Genomic DNA, 18,148 nt, shown 5'->3' on the forward strand with positions numbered 1-18,148 from the left:
ATAGGGAACATGAGTAAAGGTATGACATGTTTACATAACAGAAATTAGCCAGTAAAAATAGAGTAGATAGAGTCTGAAAAGTTGACCAGGGAATAGGTTATGAAGGATCTTAAGTCCATGCTAAGGCTTGTGAATTCAGAAAGAGTAGAGAGCCATATTCCCATGGACAGAGGAGCCTGATGGGCAACAGTCCATGGGGTCGCAAAGAGTCGGCCACGACTGAGTGACTTCACACCCTCATTCAGCAATAAATAAATATATATATTTATATACAGAAATTAATTTTTTAATTATTAAAAAATTATACTACTATTCTAACTTTGTGTAACTATCAAAAAATTAAAGGTGGGAAACAATATTTGAAATAAACTAAGACTATAGTAATTTGAAATGTTCTGATTTCTGTACCAGAAACCTGATAGAATATGTGCTGCACACTTGAACAGAAAAAAGTTACAGCTTGCTGAAAATGAATGAATGAGTGAGAGTTTCACTGTTAACTCACATTACAGAAATCCCATTATTCCCTTAGGATTTCTTGTGTACCTACATGTGTTGTTACACCTGACCATCTCATGTGGACTAAGTAAGGGCACCAGTGTCAATCTCTATTCATGAATATTAGTCCATCTTGATTAGTAATTGTTAGATGAAAATTAAATATAAATACTTCTAACGATTTTTTCTCATACTCTACATACCCTCTAGCACCTCTAGTACTTGCTTTTTTAAATTTGAAGTACAGTTGATTTATAACATAAGTTTCAGGTGTATAGCTTAGTGAGTCAGTATTTTTTGCAATTATACTTCATTATAGTTTATTAAAAGATAATGCTTATAATTCCCTATGCTGTCCTCTTTGCTGATCTGTTTAATATTTTATGCTGCTGCTGCAGCTGTTTAATCCCTAATTTGTGTCCAACTTTTTGCGACCCCATGGGCTATAGCCAACTAGGTTCCTCTGTCCATGGGATTTCCCAGGTGAGAATACTCTGGTGGCTTGCCATTTCCTTCTCCAGGGGATCTTCCCAACCCAGGGATCGAACTCACATCTCCTGCACTGCAGGCAGATTCTTTACCACTGAGCCACCAGGGAAGAGGTGATAGTTAAAATCTAGGGAGAGTGCATAGAATCAAGATAAGAAGACTGAGAATAGATTCCTGGGATAAGACTCAGGTTTGTCAATGAAGACACTTAGGAGATTGGAAAGGTAGGAAAACCAGGACAAAGTAGAAAGTAAGTCAAGTATCATGATTTTCAAGGATAGATCACAGTTGCAGATGCTCAAAGAAGCCAGAAATATAGAGACTGAAAAGAGACTGTGTCTGAAGAAGTCAATGGTGGTCTGGAGGAGAGTGTTCTAGAGGAGAATGGTTAGCGTAAGCCACCTTGAGTTTAAAATCTATTACTCAATCTAGTCTGTCAGTCGTTTGTGAATACTAGAAGTGTTTATAGATTAACTACTGTGGTTATATAAGGTTATGAAAGAATTCATACCCATGTGAACTGGCAGTGAAGATAGTTTATGGTGAAATGCTCTGATGTACTATGAATTTTGTAAAGTATTAAAAATTTGATCTAAAGTATAACTCTACTCTGCATCTTTAAACTTTATTTTGACACAAAAGTATTTATTGGCTACCCTCTCTGCTACTTAGCACAGAGGTATGAAGTTAAATTAGAAGTTGGAAGGATACTAGGAGAGCTTGTCAGCTGTTTGCATTGTGTTTTATAAACCACTGGGTGATTTTAGCATCTTGTTATATCTTAGCAGTATTGTTATACCTTCTCCAGTATTCTTGCCTGTAGACTCCTCATGGACAGAGAGCCTGGGGCTACAGTCCATGGGGTCACAAAATCGGACACGACTGAGTCACTCAGCACAGCACATACTTCAGCCATCTTCCTTTATTCTGTCTGTGCTATAGTCACAGATTAATTTATTAGCTGGGAATACTAAATTAAGGTGAAAAGTCACTTCAGAGGAATGTATTATTTCATGCCTTCTCCTAAAGACTAATGTAATATTTCCCATTCTACCTTTAGGGAGTAGAAAATTAAGAGGTACTTAAAAATGAGATGAATGAAGATGGGTGTCTGTGAGTTTATAGTAACAATTAACAGGAAAGGAAAATAATTTCCTCTCCTCCTTTTTATGTTAAAATTTCCCTCTCCTACCATTTTTCTGTTGTATGAGTCAGGTGATAAAGTGGAACTTACTGAAACCAATATTAAATTTTACTTTACAGTCTGTGCACCAGAGCATGATGGAATCAAAAGACTTGGTACCAGAATGTAGGAAGTGGTGGTTGAGGTAAGAGTGGGAAGGTAGGCTGTAGCCCTCTGTAAGACCTAATGTACTCAGGTAGGTTCCATTTTTGTAGTGATTGCCAGATATTCTTCAGAATTTAAAAATTGTATCCTGAGGTTCCTCAGAAATGCATCATATTATTCTCTGCAAGAATTCTTCCTTCTTCAGACTAAGATTATTACTAAAAGGAAGCCACTGAAAAGTGGTTAGAAGTTCTTATTCCCAATTATTTAGATTTTCTTTCCTGCATGCTGTTTTAGAAGTTAAAATAGTTTATGTATTTTGGTTATTGTAGCTTTACTTTTTATTGTAAGCTAAGAAGCTGGCTTAACAATACACACTTAAAATATTGTTCTGAAATTTCTACATTTGAACAAGAGACCCCCCCCCAATTGTTATAATAAAAGGCTAATGCTCCCCAACTATACTGTGCAGAAAATTCCATTCACAGTTTCTGTTAATTACCAGCATTCATTCTTTGTATTATTTACAGTATTTGATGCTGGTACATTATAATGTATCTGTTAGTTGTTTGGAAGAGTTCAGTATATCAGTATAGTTCTTGAAGCATGTTTTTGAGATAATTATGCTTAAATTTTTATATAAAAATAGTACCATTCATATTTACTTTTTTCACCCAAGGTACTTTCACTGATATCCCACATTATCCTTGTAACAGCCCAAGACTATTAACCTCAGTTTTATTGATAAAGGAACTAAATTTAGAGAGGCCAAGTGAATTTCCTAACAATTTAGTGGCAGAATGAGACTAAAACCTCTTGTCTGCTTATTTTTTCTCCAGTAGTTATGTTACCACATATTATAAAGATTTTTCAAATTGGCCATTTCTCAGTTCAGACTTTATTCATAATTCAGTGAGTACTTTTGCTGCTCTAGCTGACTAGATGACTAGATAAATTAGTATTTTGGAGAGCTTTTCCTCTAGTTTTACATCCCTTCCTGATGGACATTCTGATAAACTACCCTTTGCCACTGTATCATTTGAGATAAAAAGCAATAAGTTGCAGTCCCTGGATTTGTCAGTTTGTTAACTTGAATAATAAAATTCCTTTAAAAGTCAAATATATCATTTAATTATATTGTATTAGTGAGAGGTTAAAGTTAAAATTGTTCAATGTGTCTATAATTCTAATACCATTCTGTAAAGACTCTGAAGTCTTGAGTTCAAATCAATTTTTGGTGTAATTACTCATAAAGGAGTCTCTGTATCTTATACTATGATAAAATCTGCAATTTCATATTTGATACTCTTAATTAAATTTTACTGTTAGAGGGCATTGTAGATATTATTCATTTCGATCTTCTAGTTGGTATCTTCCCTTACATAACTGCTCCTTGAACAGTTCTAGCAAGGATGAACTCAGGTACTTTATGAGATAGTGTAAACCACTTGTGAATAACTCTGGTGGTTAGAAAATGTTGGAAATTTTTGTTCCAAAATACTGCTCCTTATATTTTCCAACTATTTGTCTGATTTCTGTCCTCCCATACAAGGAAGATACTCAGGTTTTCACGTGACAGACAGTCTGTCAAAATAACTGAAGACTTCTCTAATTTCCTTTGACTCCTTCCTATTTCCAGAGTAAGAGTCTTTACTTTGATTTATTTTTATTTATATTATGTGAGGTTCGGTCAGAATTATCTTCTTCTGGTTGTGTTACATCTGTTAGGATCTTAAGTTTTTTTCAAATTGAACAGAGTACTCCAGAATTTGAAATGACCTGTGTAATAGATGGTGGGAAGGTTACCTGCCTTATACTGGCTATTTAAATACATGCAACTTGAGTTCTTTAATTTTGAAGAAACTACATCACAATATTAGTTCATTTTGGATTTATAGTCATCTAAAGCTTCCCTGGTGGCTCAGATGGTAAAAAATCTGCATGCAGTACAGGAGACCTGGGTTCTATCCCTGGATTGAAAAGACCCCCTGGAGGAGGGCAGGGCAACAAACTCCAGTATTCTTGCCTGGAGAATCCCATGGACAGAGGAGCCTGGCGGGCTACAGTCCATGGAGTCGCAAAAAGTCGGACACAACTGAGTGACTGAGCAGAACACAAAGCCCTTTTGCATGAAAGCAGTGGATAAGTTCAGATCCTTTCATTTATTTTTATTGCTATTGAACTTTTCAAACATAAGTTTTTCGACTTACAGTTACCATTATTATATTTCATCTTCATTTATTTAGTTTATTGTTGCAATTTGTCAGTAGCTTTTAACATTACTAATTTGTTTTTGGCATACTAGCCTTTCTTGTGTTTTTTATCATTTGAGAGTTTCTTAACCAACAGATATTTTTTGATTACTTATTATATGTAGGGCACTAGATATGTTTCTTTTGCTTATTGTATTAATAGTTTGGATGTGGGGGAGAACGTTACAGATTTATTTTGATAAATGTTTCCATGAATATCCAAGTTAACTTAGAGAAAGAAAAGGAACTTGCCCTGCCCCACATTATAATTTAATAAAACACCCCAGTAATCATGGAATCGTAGGATACTGGTCCAGGAACATCCAAGTAGACCACTGGGACAACATAGAAAACTCAGTTCAGAACTTAAGATAAACTGTTCTTATAAATTGATCAGTTAAGTATAGACTGTTTTAGTAGACAGTATGGGAAAATTGATTCACTGTATGGAGAAAAATAAAATTGAGTTCTTACATAATACTATTTATAAAGAAGAACCTAAGATGGATTAGTGACCAACATAAGATAAATAAAATTAATAAAGCATAATGCATCTTTGTGACTTAATATTAGCAAAGTATTTCTTAAAACCTTAAAAAATGAAACCATGATTCATTTGATGATACAGCATTAACGTTTTCAGTTCAGTAAATATATGGACATTGTTAACAGGCAGATAACATTTGGGGGAAGATATTTGCAACAACTAAACCTGTTAATGAAATAATATTAGAATAACAAAGAAACTCCTTTGGTTCAATGAGAAGACTGGCACCCCAATAGAAAATGAGCAGAGGAAATAAACAGGGAGTTCACAGAAGTAGGGAAATAGGACCCTCCAGGGGGATGGTTTAGTGCAGGCATTCTGAAGAGCAGTTTGGCAGTTCTTTATCATTTAGTTGATAAAATTCACTTGGACCTACCAGTTCTCAGTATATATAGCCAGAGATTATTCTCACAAGTTCATAAAGGGACATAGAAGGAGACAATGCCTTGCAGCATTGTCTTGGTGGCTGACTGTTAGATACTGAGTCTGTATTGCTGGGAGACCAGATAGACAACATGTAGAGTTCAGTTCAGTCGCTCAGTCGTGTCCGACTTTGTGACCCCCTTGGACTGCAGCATGCCAGGCTTCCCTGTCCATCACCAACTCTCGGAGCTTACTCAGACTCATGTCCATCGAGTCGGTAATGCCATCCAACCATCTCATCCTCTCTTGTCCCCTTCTCCGCCTGCCTTCAATCTTTCCCAGCATCAGGGTCTTTTCAAATGAGTCAGTTTTTTGCATCAGGTGGCCAAAGTATTGGAGTTTCAGCTTCAGCATCAGTCCTTCTAATGAATATTCAGGACTGATTTCCTTTAGGATGGACTGGTTAGATCTCCTTGCAGTCCAAGGAACCCTCAAGAGCATCAATCAGAAACAATGAACTAAGTGTCCCACAGCAATTTAAATAAATTTTAAAAACCTTAGAGGATAACGTTGGAATGTATACAAACAGAAGGATGTTCATCAAACATATTAGAGAAAGTAATTTATTGAGAAGAACGGAAATAGGGAAGTGGATATGGAAGGACAAGTCAGGGGTCTTAACGGATGAATGATGATAATGTGGCAATGAACCGAGGAGCATGATTAACCTAACCTTTTGTATCTGGAGAGTAAAAGTGAGGTTTGGAGGCTCAGGTGGCAGTGGTATAAAAGTTGGGCTGGAGAAGAAAAAATTAGAGGCCTAAAAGTTAAAACAATCCAGGTAGTAGGACATGAGGTTTTAGGTTGGCGGTAATTGGAATAGAAAGTAAAAGAGTGGTGCAAGAAATACTTGCAAAATAAAATTGAAAGTTGAGGGAAATAGAAACTGAGCATTTGGAAAGTTTCTCTGGGTGTCAAATCAACGTAGTTTTGTTCCAGAAAATGCTTCTTTCTCCTTTCTCTTCTACTTGACTGGGCTAGAATTGAAATTTTTTTCTCATTCTTTTAAATGTACTATAAATTATATTTAGTACTATGTGAGTATACTGTCACTGTAATATATTTAGATTATATAAACAAAATAAAAAGTCATTCTTCACTTCTTTCTCCAGAGGTAACTAACCATTGTATCTGTGTGGTACATACCCTTCTAGATATTTTTCTGCTGCTTTTACAAATTAGGTGTGTGTAAAAATAAATATTGATTTGTGGATATTTGGTGTTATTCTGTCTATAATCTGCAATTTTTTTAAATGTCTAAAAAAGAAACTTTTAAAATATCTTACCATGTAAGTATATAGGATAAAAATATTTGCTGGGTAAAAAATAGAGGTTTCAAAACATTTTTATTGGCCAGATACCATTGGAATGGGATGGAGGCGTAAGGAGTTCGGGTGTGTTTCTTGCTCTTAAAATCTCACAGTCTAGTAGAAGTGAGGTCTATGATACTACTACTACAGTGAAGTAAGTGTTCTAAGAGAGACATGTACTAGGTGCTATTTGAGCGCAAAGGAAAGAGCACCATATTCTTTGATAAATGTGTCAGTTAGTGCTTAGATGGTGAAAGGGATCTTAGATCATCTATAAGGATAATATTTTGCAGGTCAGCTGTGTCCCAGAATAATTAAGTGATTCACTGGAATCATTCCCAGGAATCAGTCTTTCTGGTATCCTAAACTATAATCCAGAAGGGAAAATCTTTGTCATGTATAATGATCTTTTAGAATTTTGTGACAGCTTTAAATAGTGTAAGAAACTACTTTAGTTAAGATTTTTGTATTTCATCATGCAGAGGATTATATGAATGCATTTTTTCCCTTTTTTAGGGAGGTGGTTGACTCAATGGTTCAGCATTTTAAAGTGACTATATTTGGGGACCGTAGACCAGTTTATGATGGAAAAAGAAGCCTTTACACAGCCAATCCACTTCCTGTGGCAACTACAGGGGTAAGATGCTAAGATACATTCCTTTATCAGAAAACTATACATTTGCAGTGTCTTTTAAATGCTTTTATGACCATTTTATTATGGTCTATATGTATCATTTATCAGTTTTAACATGTTATTTTTAAATAATTTCAAACTTAAACTTGTAAGATTCATGCAGAGAACTCATGTATACCCAGATTCATTAGCATTCTTAAAGTTTGCCATTTGTTTTATCGTTCTCTTTTTTCTTTTGCTCTCTTTGTGTCTATAGAGACAGCTATATATAAAGATAAATATACATCCTTATTTCTTCTTGAACCATTCAGGGGTAGGTTTCATACGTTATACCCTTTAGTGTGTTTTTCCTAAGAACAAGGATAAAAACCACAGTCCAGTCACCAACTTGCCTAAATTTTATGTTGGTAATTTTTGTCTGCTCTGCCCTTAGTCCAGTTTTGCCATTGTCCCAGTGATGTCCTGTAGCATTTTTTTCCCTTTAGTACAGAATCCAATCCAAGTTCCTGAATGTATTTATTTTTTTCTTAATTTATTTATTTTTAATTGAAGGGTAATTACAATGTTGTGTTGGTTTCTGCCATACCTGAATGTATTTAGATGTCATGTCTTCTTTGTCCTGGAAAATTTCCCAGACTTCTTTTTTTTCTTTTATGACATTAGCATGGTTGAAGATTACAGCCAAGTTATTTTGTAGGATGTCCCTCTGTGTTTTTCTGGAGCTTCTTCTTGATTAGATTCTGATTGAGGTTTTTGGGCAGGAAAATTGCATACATGTTCTTTCCTTATAGTGTATCATATCAGAAGGCGCATAATACGTACTTGTTTCACTAATGGTGAGGTTAATTTTGATCACTTGGTAAAGATGATATCTGCCAGGTTTCTCCTTTCAAGTTATTCTTCTTTCTTATGTGGGGAATAGAGTTTTGTTTTGTTTTGTTAATTATAATTGTGGTAAAGTATATGTTCAAGCTGGTTTTAGAAAAGGCAGAGGAACCAGAGATCAAATTGCCAGCATCCACTGGATCATTGAAAAAGCAAGAGTTGCAGAAAAACATCTATTTCTGCTTTATTGACTATGCCAAAGCCTTTGACTGTGTGGATCACAATAAACTGTGGAAAATTCTTCAAGAGAGGGGAAAGAAATGGCAACCACCTGACCTGCCTCTTGAGAAACCTATATGCAAGTCAGGAAGCAACAGTTAGAACTGGACATAGAACAACAGACTGGTTCCAAATAGGAAAAGGAGTACGTCAAGGCTGTATATTGTCACCCTGCTTACTTAACTTATATGCAGAGGACATCATGAAAAACACTGGGCTGGAAGAAGCACAAGCTGGAATCAAGATTGCCAGGAGAAATATCAGTAACCTCAGATATGCAGATGACACCACCCTTATGGCAGAAAGTGAAGAGGAACTCAAAAGCCTCTTGATGAAAGTGAAAGAGGAGAGTGAAAAAGTTGGCTTAAAACTCAACATTCAGAAAACGAAGATCATGGCATCTGGTCCCATCACTTCATGGGAAATAGATGGGGAAACAGTGGAAACAGTGTCAGACTTTATTTTTGGGGGCTCCCAAATCACTGCAGATGGTGATTGCAGCTATGAAATTAAAAGACGCTTACTCCTTGGAAGGAAAGTTATGACCAACCTAGATAGCATATTGAAAAGCAGAGACATTACTTTGCCAACAGAGCTATGGTTTAGTCAAGGCTATGGTTTTTCCAGTGGTCATGTATGGATGTGAGAGTTGGACTGTGAAGCAAGCTGAGTGCCGAAGAATTGATGCTTTTGAACTGTGGTGTTGGAGAAGAGTCTTGTGAGTCCCTTGGACTGCAAGGAGATCCAACCAGTCCATCCTAAAAGAGATCAGTCCTAGGTGTTCATTGGAAGGACTGATGCTGAAGCTGAAACTCCATTACTTTGGCCACCTGATGCGAAGAGTTGACTCATTGGAAAAGACTCTGATGCTGGGAGGGATTGGGGGCAGGAGGAGAACGGGACGACAGAGGATGAGATGGCTGGATGACATCATTGACTCGATGCACATGAGTTTGGGTAAACTCTGGGAGTTGGTGATAGACAGGGAGGCCTGGCGTGCTGTGGTTCATGGGGTCGCAAAGAGTCGGACATGACTGAGCGACTGAACATTGAACATATATAACATTGGGCTTCCCTCATGGCTCAGTGGTAAAGAATCTACCCGCAATGCAGGAGCTGCAGGAGATGCAGATTTGATCCCTGGGTCGGAAGATCCCCTGGAGGAGGGCATGGCAACCCACTCCAATATTCTTGCCTGGAGAATCCCATGGAGAGAAGAATCTGGTGGGCAACAGTCCATGGGATCGCAGAGTTGGACACAACTGAAGCGACTTAGCACACATGCACACACACATAACATTATCATCTGAGCTATTTTTAAGATATGGTTCAATGGCAAAGTACATTCACAACCATTGCCACCGTAAATCTCCATCTTATAAAACTGAAGCTCTGTACCCATGAAACCCTTAACTATCCATTTTTCCTCCCTCAGTCCCTGGCAACCATCATTCTACTTACTGGCTTTATAAATTTGACCTCTCTCAGTACCTCATTTAAGTGGATTCATACCGTATTTTGTGTTTTGTGATTGGTTTATTTCACTTAGCATAATATTCTCAGGGTTCATCCATGTTGTCATGTGTCAGAATTTCCTCCTTTTTAAGGCTGAATAGTATTCCATTGTATGTATATACCACATTTTACTTATCCATTCATCTGTTGATGGACATTTGGTTTGCTTCCCCATTTGAATGTGAGTTTACTCTAGGGACCTCATATAAGTGGAGCCATACAGTATTTATCCTTTGTCTCTGGCTTTTTTTACTTAGCGTAATGTCTTAGAAACTATACCATTTTACATTTCCATCAACAGTGTACAAGGGTTCCAAATACTTCACACCTTTGCCAACATTTGTGGGTTTATCAGTTTTTGATAGTTGTCATTGTAATGGGTGTGAGGTAATATCTCATTATGGTTTTGATTTGAATTTACCTAATGACTAATGAAGAACACCTTTTCCTATGCTTATGGGCCTTTTCTATATCTTCTTTGGAGAAATGTGTATTCAACTCCTTTGCCCATTTTTTAATTTTATTTGGTTTTGTTGTTGTTGAGTCTTAGGAATTCTTTATGTATTCCTATGGGATATATGTTTTAAAATATTTTCTCATATTCCATAAGCTGTTTTTTCACTGTTGATTTTATTCTTTGCACCAAAGTTTTAAGAAAGGGAGATACTTTTAAGCACGTATAGAAAGTGCTTAAAGTGCTCAAAGCTTGTTTCTTTTAATTATCTTTAAACTTACAAAGATACTTAATAAGGGAGATACTTTTAAGAATCCTGATTCTCATTAGACTTTTATTAACTGACGATTCTTGCTTGGAAGGATTGTTATTATATAACAATGGTTATTTTTGTAATTCTGTCATTCCTTCTACATTAATAATTGGTGTTCTACTGTAAAGGAGCACATTTTCTTCTCTTCTATTTATTTATCCTTATTTATTTGCCCAAATTGTCCCAGATTTGGCCTGCAGGAGCCCCTTTAAATTTGTGTGCTTTTGTCATGATACATCTTTTTTTTCTTGAGTACTTCATTACTTTTGGACCCAAGATATTCCAGGTTCATCTAATGTTTTCCCTCTGATAGTCCTGCAACTAGCCATATCTCAGAGGTACACTTGTTTCTTTTAGTTGAGGAATACAATTTAGAAACCAAAATCTGGTTATTGGATGTGCTCATTGCTGAGTTCAAACTGATTCTACTAGTTCTAGTCTATCCCCACTGGATTCTTCCTTCACTCCCTATGTAGCATATTTATAACTTGCTTTTCCTTTAAACCCCTGACTCCACAAAATATAACCACTTTTACGTGTTTATTCAGTCATACAGTACATATAAAATAGTTTCTGAATTACTACCTGATGTCACTATAGAAAACAAATCTGATAGTAGGAATTTAAGGTTTTATTTTGTATGCAGTTCTTTCCCACTCACCCCTCTCCCACACCTCTAACTGAAAATGTAGTCAGCATATGTTATTATGTTCAGAAGTTTTGCATTAGTGTTTTTTTTTTAATATTCTTTCAATCTGGCTGTTATTTGTTTGAATTGCATTTGGTTTCATTTGATTTAGTATCTATTCAATTTTAGCTTTTCCCCTCCATCCTTATTTGTTTTTTTGTTGTTGTTGTAGAACTTAATTTAACATGCTTACAAAGATCAAAACTACACTGGAAAATATGCTCAGAATTGTTAATCCCTCACTTATTTCTTCCAGTCTTTTCCTTCCTATCCTTTGAAAGTTAGCTGCTTTTTCTTATTTCTGATTCATGCTTGCTGTTTCTTTTTACAAAAATAAGCAGATACATGAATGTTTTTCTATTTACCCCTTTCTCATGCAAAAGATGGCATACTATTTATAATCTTCTGTACTTGCTTTTTTAACAATATTGCTTAGAAATTATTCCATAGCAGTTCCAACAGGTCTTCCTCATCCTTTTTTTATAGTGCCTAAATGGGCATTTAAGTCATTTCCATGTTTTTCAGTGACAAAGAGTGCTAGCATAAATGACTTACTGACATTTTAGTCTATTGATTTGACATTGAGATTGGTAATTTTTTTGTATTTGCCTTCTCTTCTCTTAAATATTTTTATACGTTAAGCTTAAAAATAATTATATTTATCTTTTTAAACTTTTACCAGTTGACTCTTTTCCCATCAACAGGTGGATTTAGATGTTACTTTACCTGGAGAAGGTGGAAAAGATCGACCTTTCAAAGTGTCAATCAAATTTGTCTCTCGGGTGAGTTGGCACCTACTCCATGAAGTACTGACAGGACGGACCTTGCCCGAACCACTGGAATTAGACAAGCCAATCAGCACTAACCCTGTCCATGCCGTTGACGTGGTGCTACGACATCTGCCCTCCATGAAGTGGGTCTTCTGGCTTTTTTTTTTCCTCTTTAGATTTTAAGTAGGAAAGACCTTCCCAAGAATAGGTCTTGCAGTCTTTCCTTGGCTAACCTTCAGATGTTGTATATTTTGATTATCTCAGTTGAGGAATAGCATCCATACCAATTCAATGACAGAAGTAAGTTACATAAACTTTTCTGACTTATGAAAGTAAGTGTACATCATTAGCTTAGCTATTCTGTTGGATATTTTTCAGAAAAAAATGTCTAACCCTTTTTCTTAGGAGCTATCCATCTTGAGTAACTGATACATTTTCAGTTTTAGTATTTTAGTTAAATCACCTTGTCTTAAAGGTGATTTCATTATTTTTATAACAGTATCAAATTATGTTGAAATTATTACTGTTTTAATGGTATTAGCATCTCACACATGTATATGTGTATCTATGTGTATATGTAAAGGATCAGTGTGTCTTTTTAAAGAAAAATATTTTCTTGAGACTTCCTGGCAGTCCAGTCAGTGGTTAAGACTCTGCGCTTTCAATTCAGGGGACGCGGGTTCAGTCCCTGGTCAGGGAAATAAGATCCCACATGCTGCACAGTGCAGCCAAAGAAGAAAAATACTCTCTTACAAACACATTTATCGAAGTGGCTTTTTGGTCAGTGATTGTTTATTCTGTAGCATTTTTTAAGGTTCAAACTATTTTTTAAAACTTTTTAAAGAAAATTAAGCCTTGCTCAAACTAATGTTAGTTTTAAGTATAGAGAATTTCAGTGAGAGATTTTTTTCATTTTGAATAGCTGCTTTTTGCTTTCACAAATTCGGAGAATGTTTAGTTTCATATATTCATAATGATTGGCATTTTACTATGATAAGATTATGTACTCTAGACTCACCTGTTCTTCAGATTTAAATATTAAATAGGAAGGAAAATATTAAATATACCATTTTAATTCTTGTAGATATACACCTGTGGGGCGTTCCTTTTTCTCAGCTCCAGAAGGATACGACCACCCTCTGGGAGGGGGCAGGGAAGTTTGGTTTGGATTTCATCAGTCTGTTCGGCCTGCCATGTGGAAAATGATGCTTAATATTGATGGTAAGGGAATTTAAACCATATTCTGTGTTGGGTAGTTGATTTCCGTATGGCCTCTGTGTGTGTGTGTGTGTGTGTATAATTTTATATATAATTATATGTACTGGTGTCTTGAATTAATATTTGGACATGTATTAAGACAAACATATATTAAGAAAAACCTTTATTTCTTATTACATTTCATTTAGAAAACATTTATACAGAATTTCTCCTGGAATGCTGTTAAACTTGAAGTAAACAAATATAAAAGCCGTGACATGATCACCTGAGCTATTTATTATAACTCATTTTTGTCCTTAACTAGATAAGCCAGTATTTCATTGTGAAATACATATTTTAAAGGAAGAGAAGAAGACTGCTGGTCTTGGTGACCTGTAGGTTATGCCTGCCACTGATGTTTAATGTTGTACCAGTTGCATTCTCATTTTTAGGTTTGTTTTTTTTTTTAAGAATATTTTTAAGCACATATAAGTAGAGAGAATAGTATGATAAACTGCTATCTGTGTATCCATTATTCACATTGCCCAGATTTTTCTACCTTTGCTTAAACTATATACATTTCTTCCTCTACTGTAGTAATTTTAAATCAAATCCCAAACAGCATGTTATTTTGTCCCTACTACAGTATGCACCTCTGAAAATGTGGGTGTTTTCCTACACAGTCACAGTGCCACCATCGTATCTAAGAAAATTTGATCATTTTTTTGTAGCTTCTAATTCCCTGTCCATAATCAGATTTCCCTGATAGTCTCAAAGGTATCTTTCTGTAGTTAGTTGGTTCAAATCAGGATTCAAGCAAAATGCACGCATCACATTTGGCTACTTTGCCTTTTAAAAATGTAGTAGTCCCATTTCCTTTCCTTTTGTTTTGTTTTTTCCTATTTTATGTCATTGACTTGTTGCAGAAACTTTCACTTTTCCTCTAGAATATCCAAAAATCTGGATTTATCTTTTGTTTTCTTGTAGTGTCATTCCCTGTTCCTTTATCTCCTACATTCCCTGGAAATGGAAGTTGGTCCTGGAAGCTTGATTCACTTCTGATTCATAAGTGCTCCATCATGTATTGTGTTAGGAGGCACCCAGTATATAGTAGACCCAACTTCAGTGGTAACTAACATTGATCAGTATGTTCAGAGATCAGTATGCCAGAGCTCTCCATTGTATATTTCCCAATCAGTCTTTCAGTTACTGATATTCCATTCATTGACCATTGTCACCTGAATCATTTATTTCAGTGCGGATTACCAATTAGAATTTTTTCTTATTCTGATATTCCTTTTGCATTAGATGGAATTCCTATATGGAAAAGTGCATTGTCTTGTTGGTAATTCATTGTCTTTGATAGCTTTCTTGCTTTTTGGCACAGCAGAATGTTCCAGATTCACCCTGTATTTCTTCCTCTGTACCTGGCATCAGCCATTCCTTCAAGGATCCCTGGATCTTTCCAGATCAGTGCATAGTCTCATCATCATTTTCAGCTGCATCTACCGTTGTAAAGATGTATTGAGAAGATATTTTTTTAAAGTCATCTTTAGGTGTATACTGACTGCTTCCGTGGTGACTCAGATGGTAAAGAATTTGCCTGCAATGCAGGAGATCAGAATTCGATCCCTGGGTCAAGAAGATCCCCTGGAGAAGGGCATGGGAACCCACTCCAATATTCTTACCTGGAAAATCCCATGGACAGAGGAACCTGGAGGTCTACATTCCATGGGATCGCAGAGTCAGACACAACTGAGCAACCAGCATTTCATTTTCATTTAGGTGTATACTAGGGATGTTTTATTTTTTTTCCATTTCAGAACATCATTCGTATATTTGTATTTTTAAGATAGATTCCAAGAGATGAGATTGATGGGTCGAAGGCAGATATGTTTTTAATTTTGATTGTTATTGCTAGATTGCCCTCCAATGAGATTGTAAACATTTTGCATCAGTAAATGAGGCTACCTGTTTCCCTGTACCTTTGCCACTAGATGTGTCAAACTCTAGATTCTTGTCAATCAAATTTGGAAGAAATAGTTTCCTTATGTACCATTTTGCATTTGGCCATCCTTTCTCATGTGTATGGGTCACCTTATTTCTTTTTTAAAAAATTAATTCTTTATGTCCTTTGCTCCTTTTCTTCTGTTGGATTATTGGTCTTATTTACTGAGAGAGCTTTCTAAATCAAGGAAATTAGCCCTCTGTGGTATGAATTGCAGATGTTATCCCTGGGTTGTTATTTGTCTTTTGATCTTTGATATTATTTTTGGTTTTTATCCTGTAGAAATTTTTCTTTTGGTGACAGGTGTGTGTCTCAGTTGATCCTTTCTTTTGTAACTTTTAATATCAACTAGGGCTTATGTCATTTTTCTCTTCCAAGATTTCTAGGCTGTTCTTTTGTATATCATTGTATAAGCTTTAGAAACACCTTGTCAGATCTAGTGGGTGTGGGAGGATGAGCTATTACTTTTACTGTGACTCCATTATATTTTTAAATTAAGTTACTGAGTCTTAAACACTGAATCTTTCTGTCCAAGAAACTGCTATGCCTTTCCATTTGTTCAGGATTACTTTTTTTTCCTTCTGGAGTGTTTTAAAGTTTTCCTTCCCTAGTGGCTCAGACAGAAAAGAGCCTGCCTGCAATACAGGAGACCTGGGTTCAATCCGTAGGTTGGCAAGATTCCCTGAAGAATGGAATGGTGACCCACTCCAGTATTCTTGCCTGGAGAATTCTGTAGACAGAGGAGCCTGGCCGGGCTATAGTCCATAGGGTCGCAAAGAGTTGGACACGACTGAGTGACTACCACTTTCACATAAAATTTGCTGTTTCGTATTATCATTCCTGGATATTTTCTTTTTCTCTTTTTTTCTTATTAAATGAACTTATATTCCAACTAGTTATTGTTTATATACATGAAGTCTTTTAATTTCTATATAGTAACTTTTTTCTCTCTGCCTTATTGAATTCCATTAACTTTTCAAGTTATTTCTTAGCAGTTTCTAGATTATAATCATTTTATCTGCAATAGTGATAGTTTTACCTCTTTAGATTTTTACACCTCTAATATTTTTTATCAGGTTATATTGACTAATTAGAACAGTTAACTGTTAGAGAATAGTGGGCATCCCCTTTGTATTCCTTACTTTAGAAGGAATGCTTCAGTGTTTCTGCATTAAGTCTGATGTGTGCATGTATGTATGTATATGCTTAGAAGCCTCTGTTGGTTTCTATTTTATTGAGTACTTTCAATCAATAATGTATGTTTTTTGTCAGATGTCTTTTTAGTATCTGAGGAATTATTTATATGCTGTTTTCTCCTCTTTTTAAAAAACACTGAACTAAATTTGTGTTTTTAGATTCTTTTAATGTGGTGCTGAATTCTGTTTTTTAGCACTTTACCTTTTTAATCAAGTTGCAAAAAAAAAGCAAGATTGATCTGATCTGCAATCTTCTCTTTTTTTATGCAGTCTTTTTCAAGTTTTGGTATTAATGTTTAGTTTCACAAAAAATTTGCAAGTTGCCTGTGCTCTAAAATGTACAACAGTTTTTAAATAGTGTTAAAATTATCAGCTCTTTTAAGATTTCATGAAATTCCCATGTAAAATTTTGTAGCCTCGTTTGTTTCATTTTGTTCAGTGAATAGTTCTTTTAAAGCTTTCATTTATTTTGTGAAAATCAGTCTGTTTAGGTTCTCTGTATTCAGTTTTGCTTTGTTATATCTTATTAGAAAATTATATATTTTATCTATATCTTTACTAAGTAGTCTTTCTTTTTTTTAAATTTTATCTATTTCTATGGTTTATCCCCATTGATTCTTTTTAATCTTTGTGCTTTGTCCTTTTTACTCTTAATTAGGAGAGGTAGTACTTTAATCAGCCTGTTTTCTGCTCCTCACTCTGCTACCTGCCTCCACCAAAGAGGTTTTGAAATTTTTTCTTAGCTCTCTGGCTTTGTCTTCTGACTCCTTAATTTCTTTTTTAGCTTAATAAATTTTTTCCTCTACTTTTCTTCAGTTAATTTAGTTGTTTTTCCTTTTTTTTCTCTCCTACACTAGGTCTTCTTGTGGCCCGCCAGCTTTCTCTGGCTGTGGCATGTGGGCTTTAGAGGGCACTGGCTCAGTCGTCGTCTCAGTGGGCCTCTCTGGTTGCCATGTGTGGGCTTATTTGCCTCCTGGCCTGTGGGATCTTAGTTCTCAGACCAGGGATCAAACTAGCATCCCCTGCATTGGAAGGCGGATTCTTTACCACCGGACTGCCAGGGAAGTCCCTTTCCTAACTTTTTGAACTATAGTCGTAACTCAGTTAATTTCATTTTTCTCATTAAAAAGAGAATTTAAAATGATTATTTTGGAAATTCCCTAGCAATTCAGTGGTTAAAACTCCATGCTTTCATGCTGAGGGTCTGGGTTTTGTCCTGTCCCTGATCAAGGAACTAGCATCCCACAGGATTATATTATTTTCTCAAAACACCACAGATTTCATTTGTATTTCCCCTATTAAACCCAGTGTTGTTTGAGAGACTTTTTAAATTTTCAGATTGAAGATCTTTTTATTTTCAGATTGTGTTGTAAATTTCTAGTTTCATTGTATTGTTTATCAGAGAATGTGGTTTGTATTTCTGTTTTTAGAATTTATTGAGGTTTTTTTTTTTTTTTTAGTA

The 18,148-nt window shown here is 35.5% G+C and overlaps 1 protein-coding gene across 22 annotated transcripts in view; it reads left to right on the top strand.

Moving 5' to 3' along the window:
- The window catches only part of LOC147374984 (protein argonaute-3), a 136,292-nt gene that overhangs the window by 36,829 nt on the left and 81,315 nt on the right, over window positions 1-18,148 (top strand). For 8 of the 22 annotated variants that reach the window (XM_086379250.1, XM_086379279.1, XM_086379139.1 and 5 more), the window contains 4 exons: window positions 2,251-2,315; window positions 7,324-7,444; window positions 12,220-12,428; window positions 13,370-13,506. Coding sequence is in view for 13 of the 22 variants with exons in the window: in XM_086379139.1 (XP_086235265.1) it covers window positions 2,266-2,315; window positions 7,324-7,444; window positions 12,220-12,428; window positions 13,370-13,506 (517 nt within the window). In the remaining 9 variants the exon portion in view is untranslated. Of the gene's footprint in view, window positions 1-2,250; window positions 2,316-7,323; window positions 7,445-12,219; window positions 12,429-13,369; window positions 13,507-18,148 lie in introns of those variants that run through there. The other 14 variants (XM_086379182.1, XM_086379280.1, XM_086379145.1 and 11 more) reach the window with 3 other exon arrangements.

This window comes from Bos grunniens, chromosome 3 (genome assembly GCF_055505025.1).
Source record: "Bos grunniens cultivar Pamir isolate PY7600 chromosome 3, Bosgru_T2T1.0, whole genome shotgun sequence".
Taxonomy (NCBI): domain Eukaryota; kingdom Metazoa; phylum Chordata; class Mammalia; order Artiodactyla; family Bovidae; genus Bos; species Bos grunniens.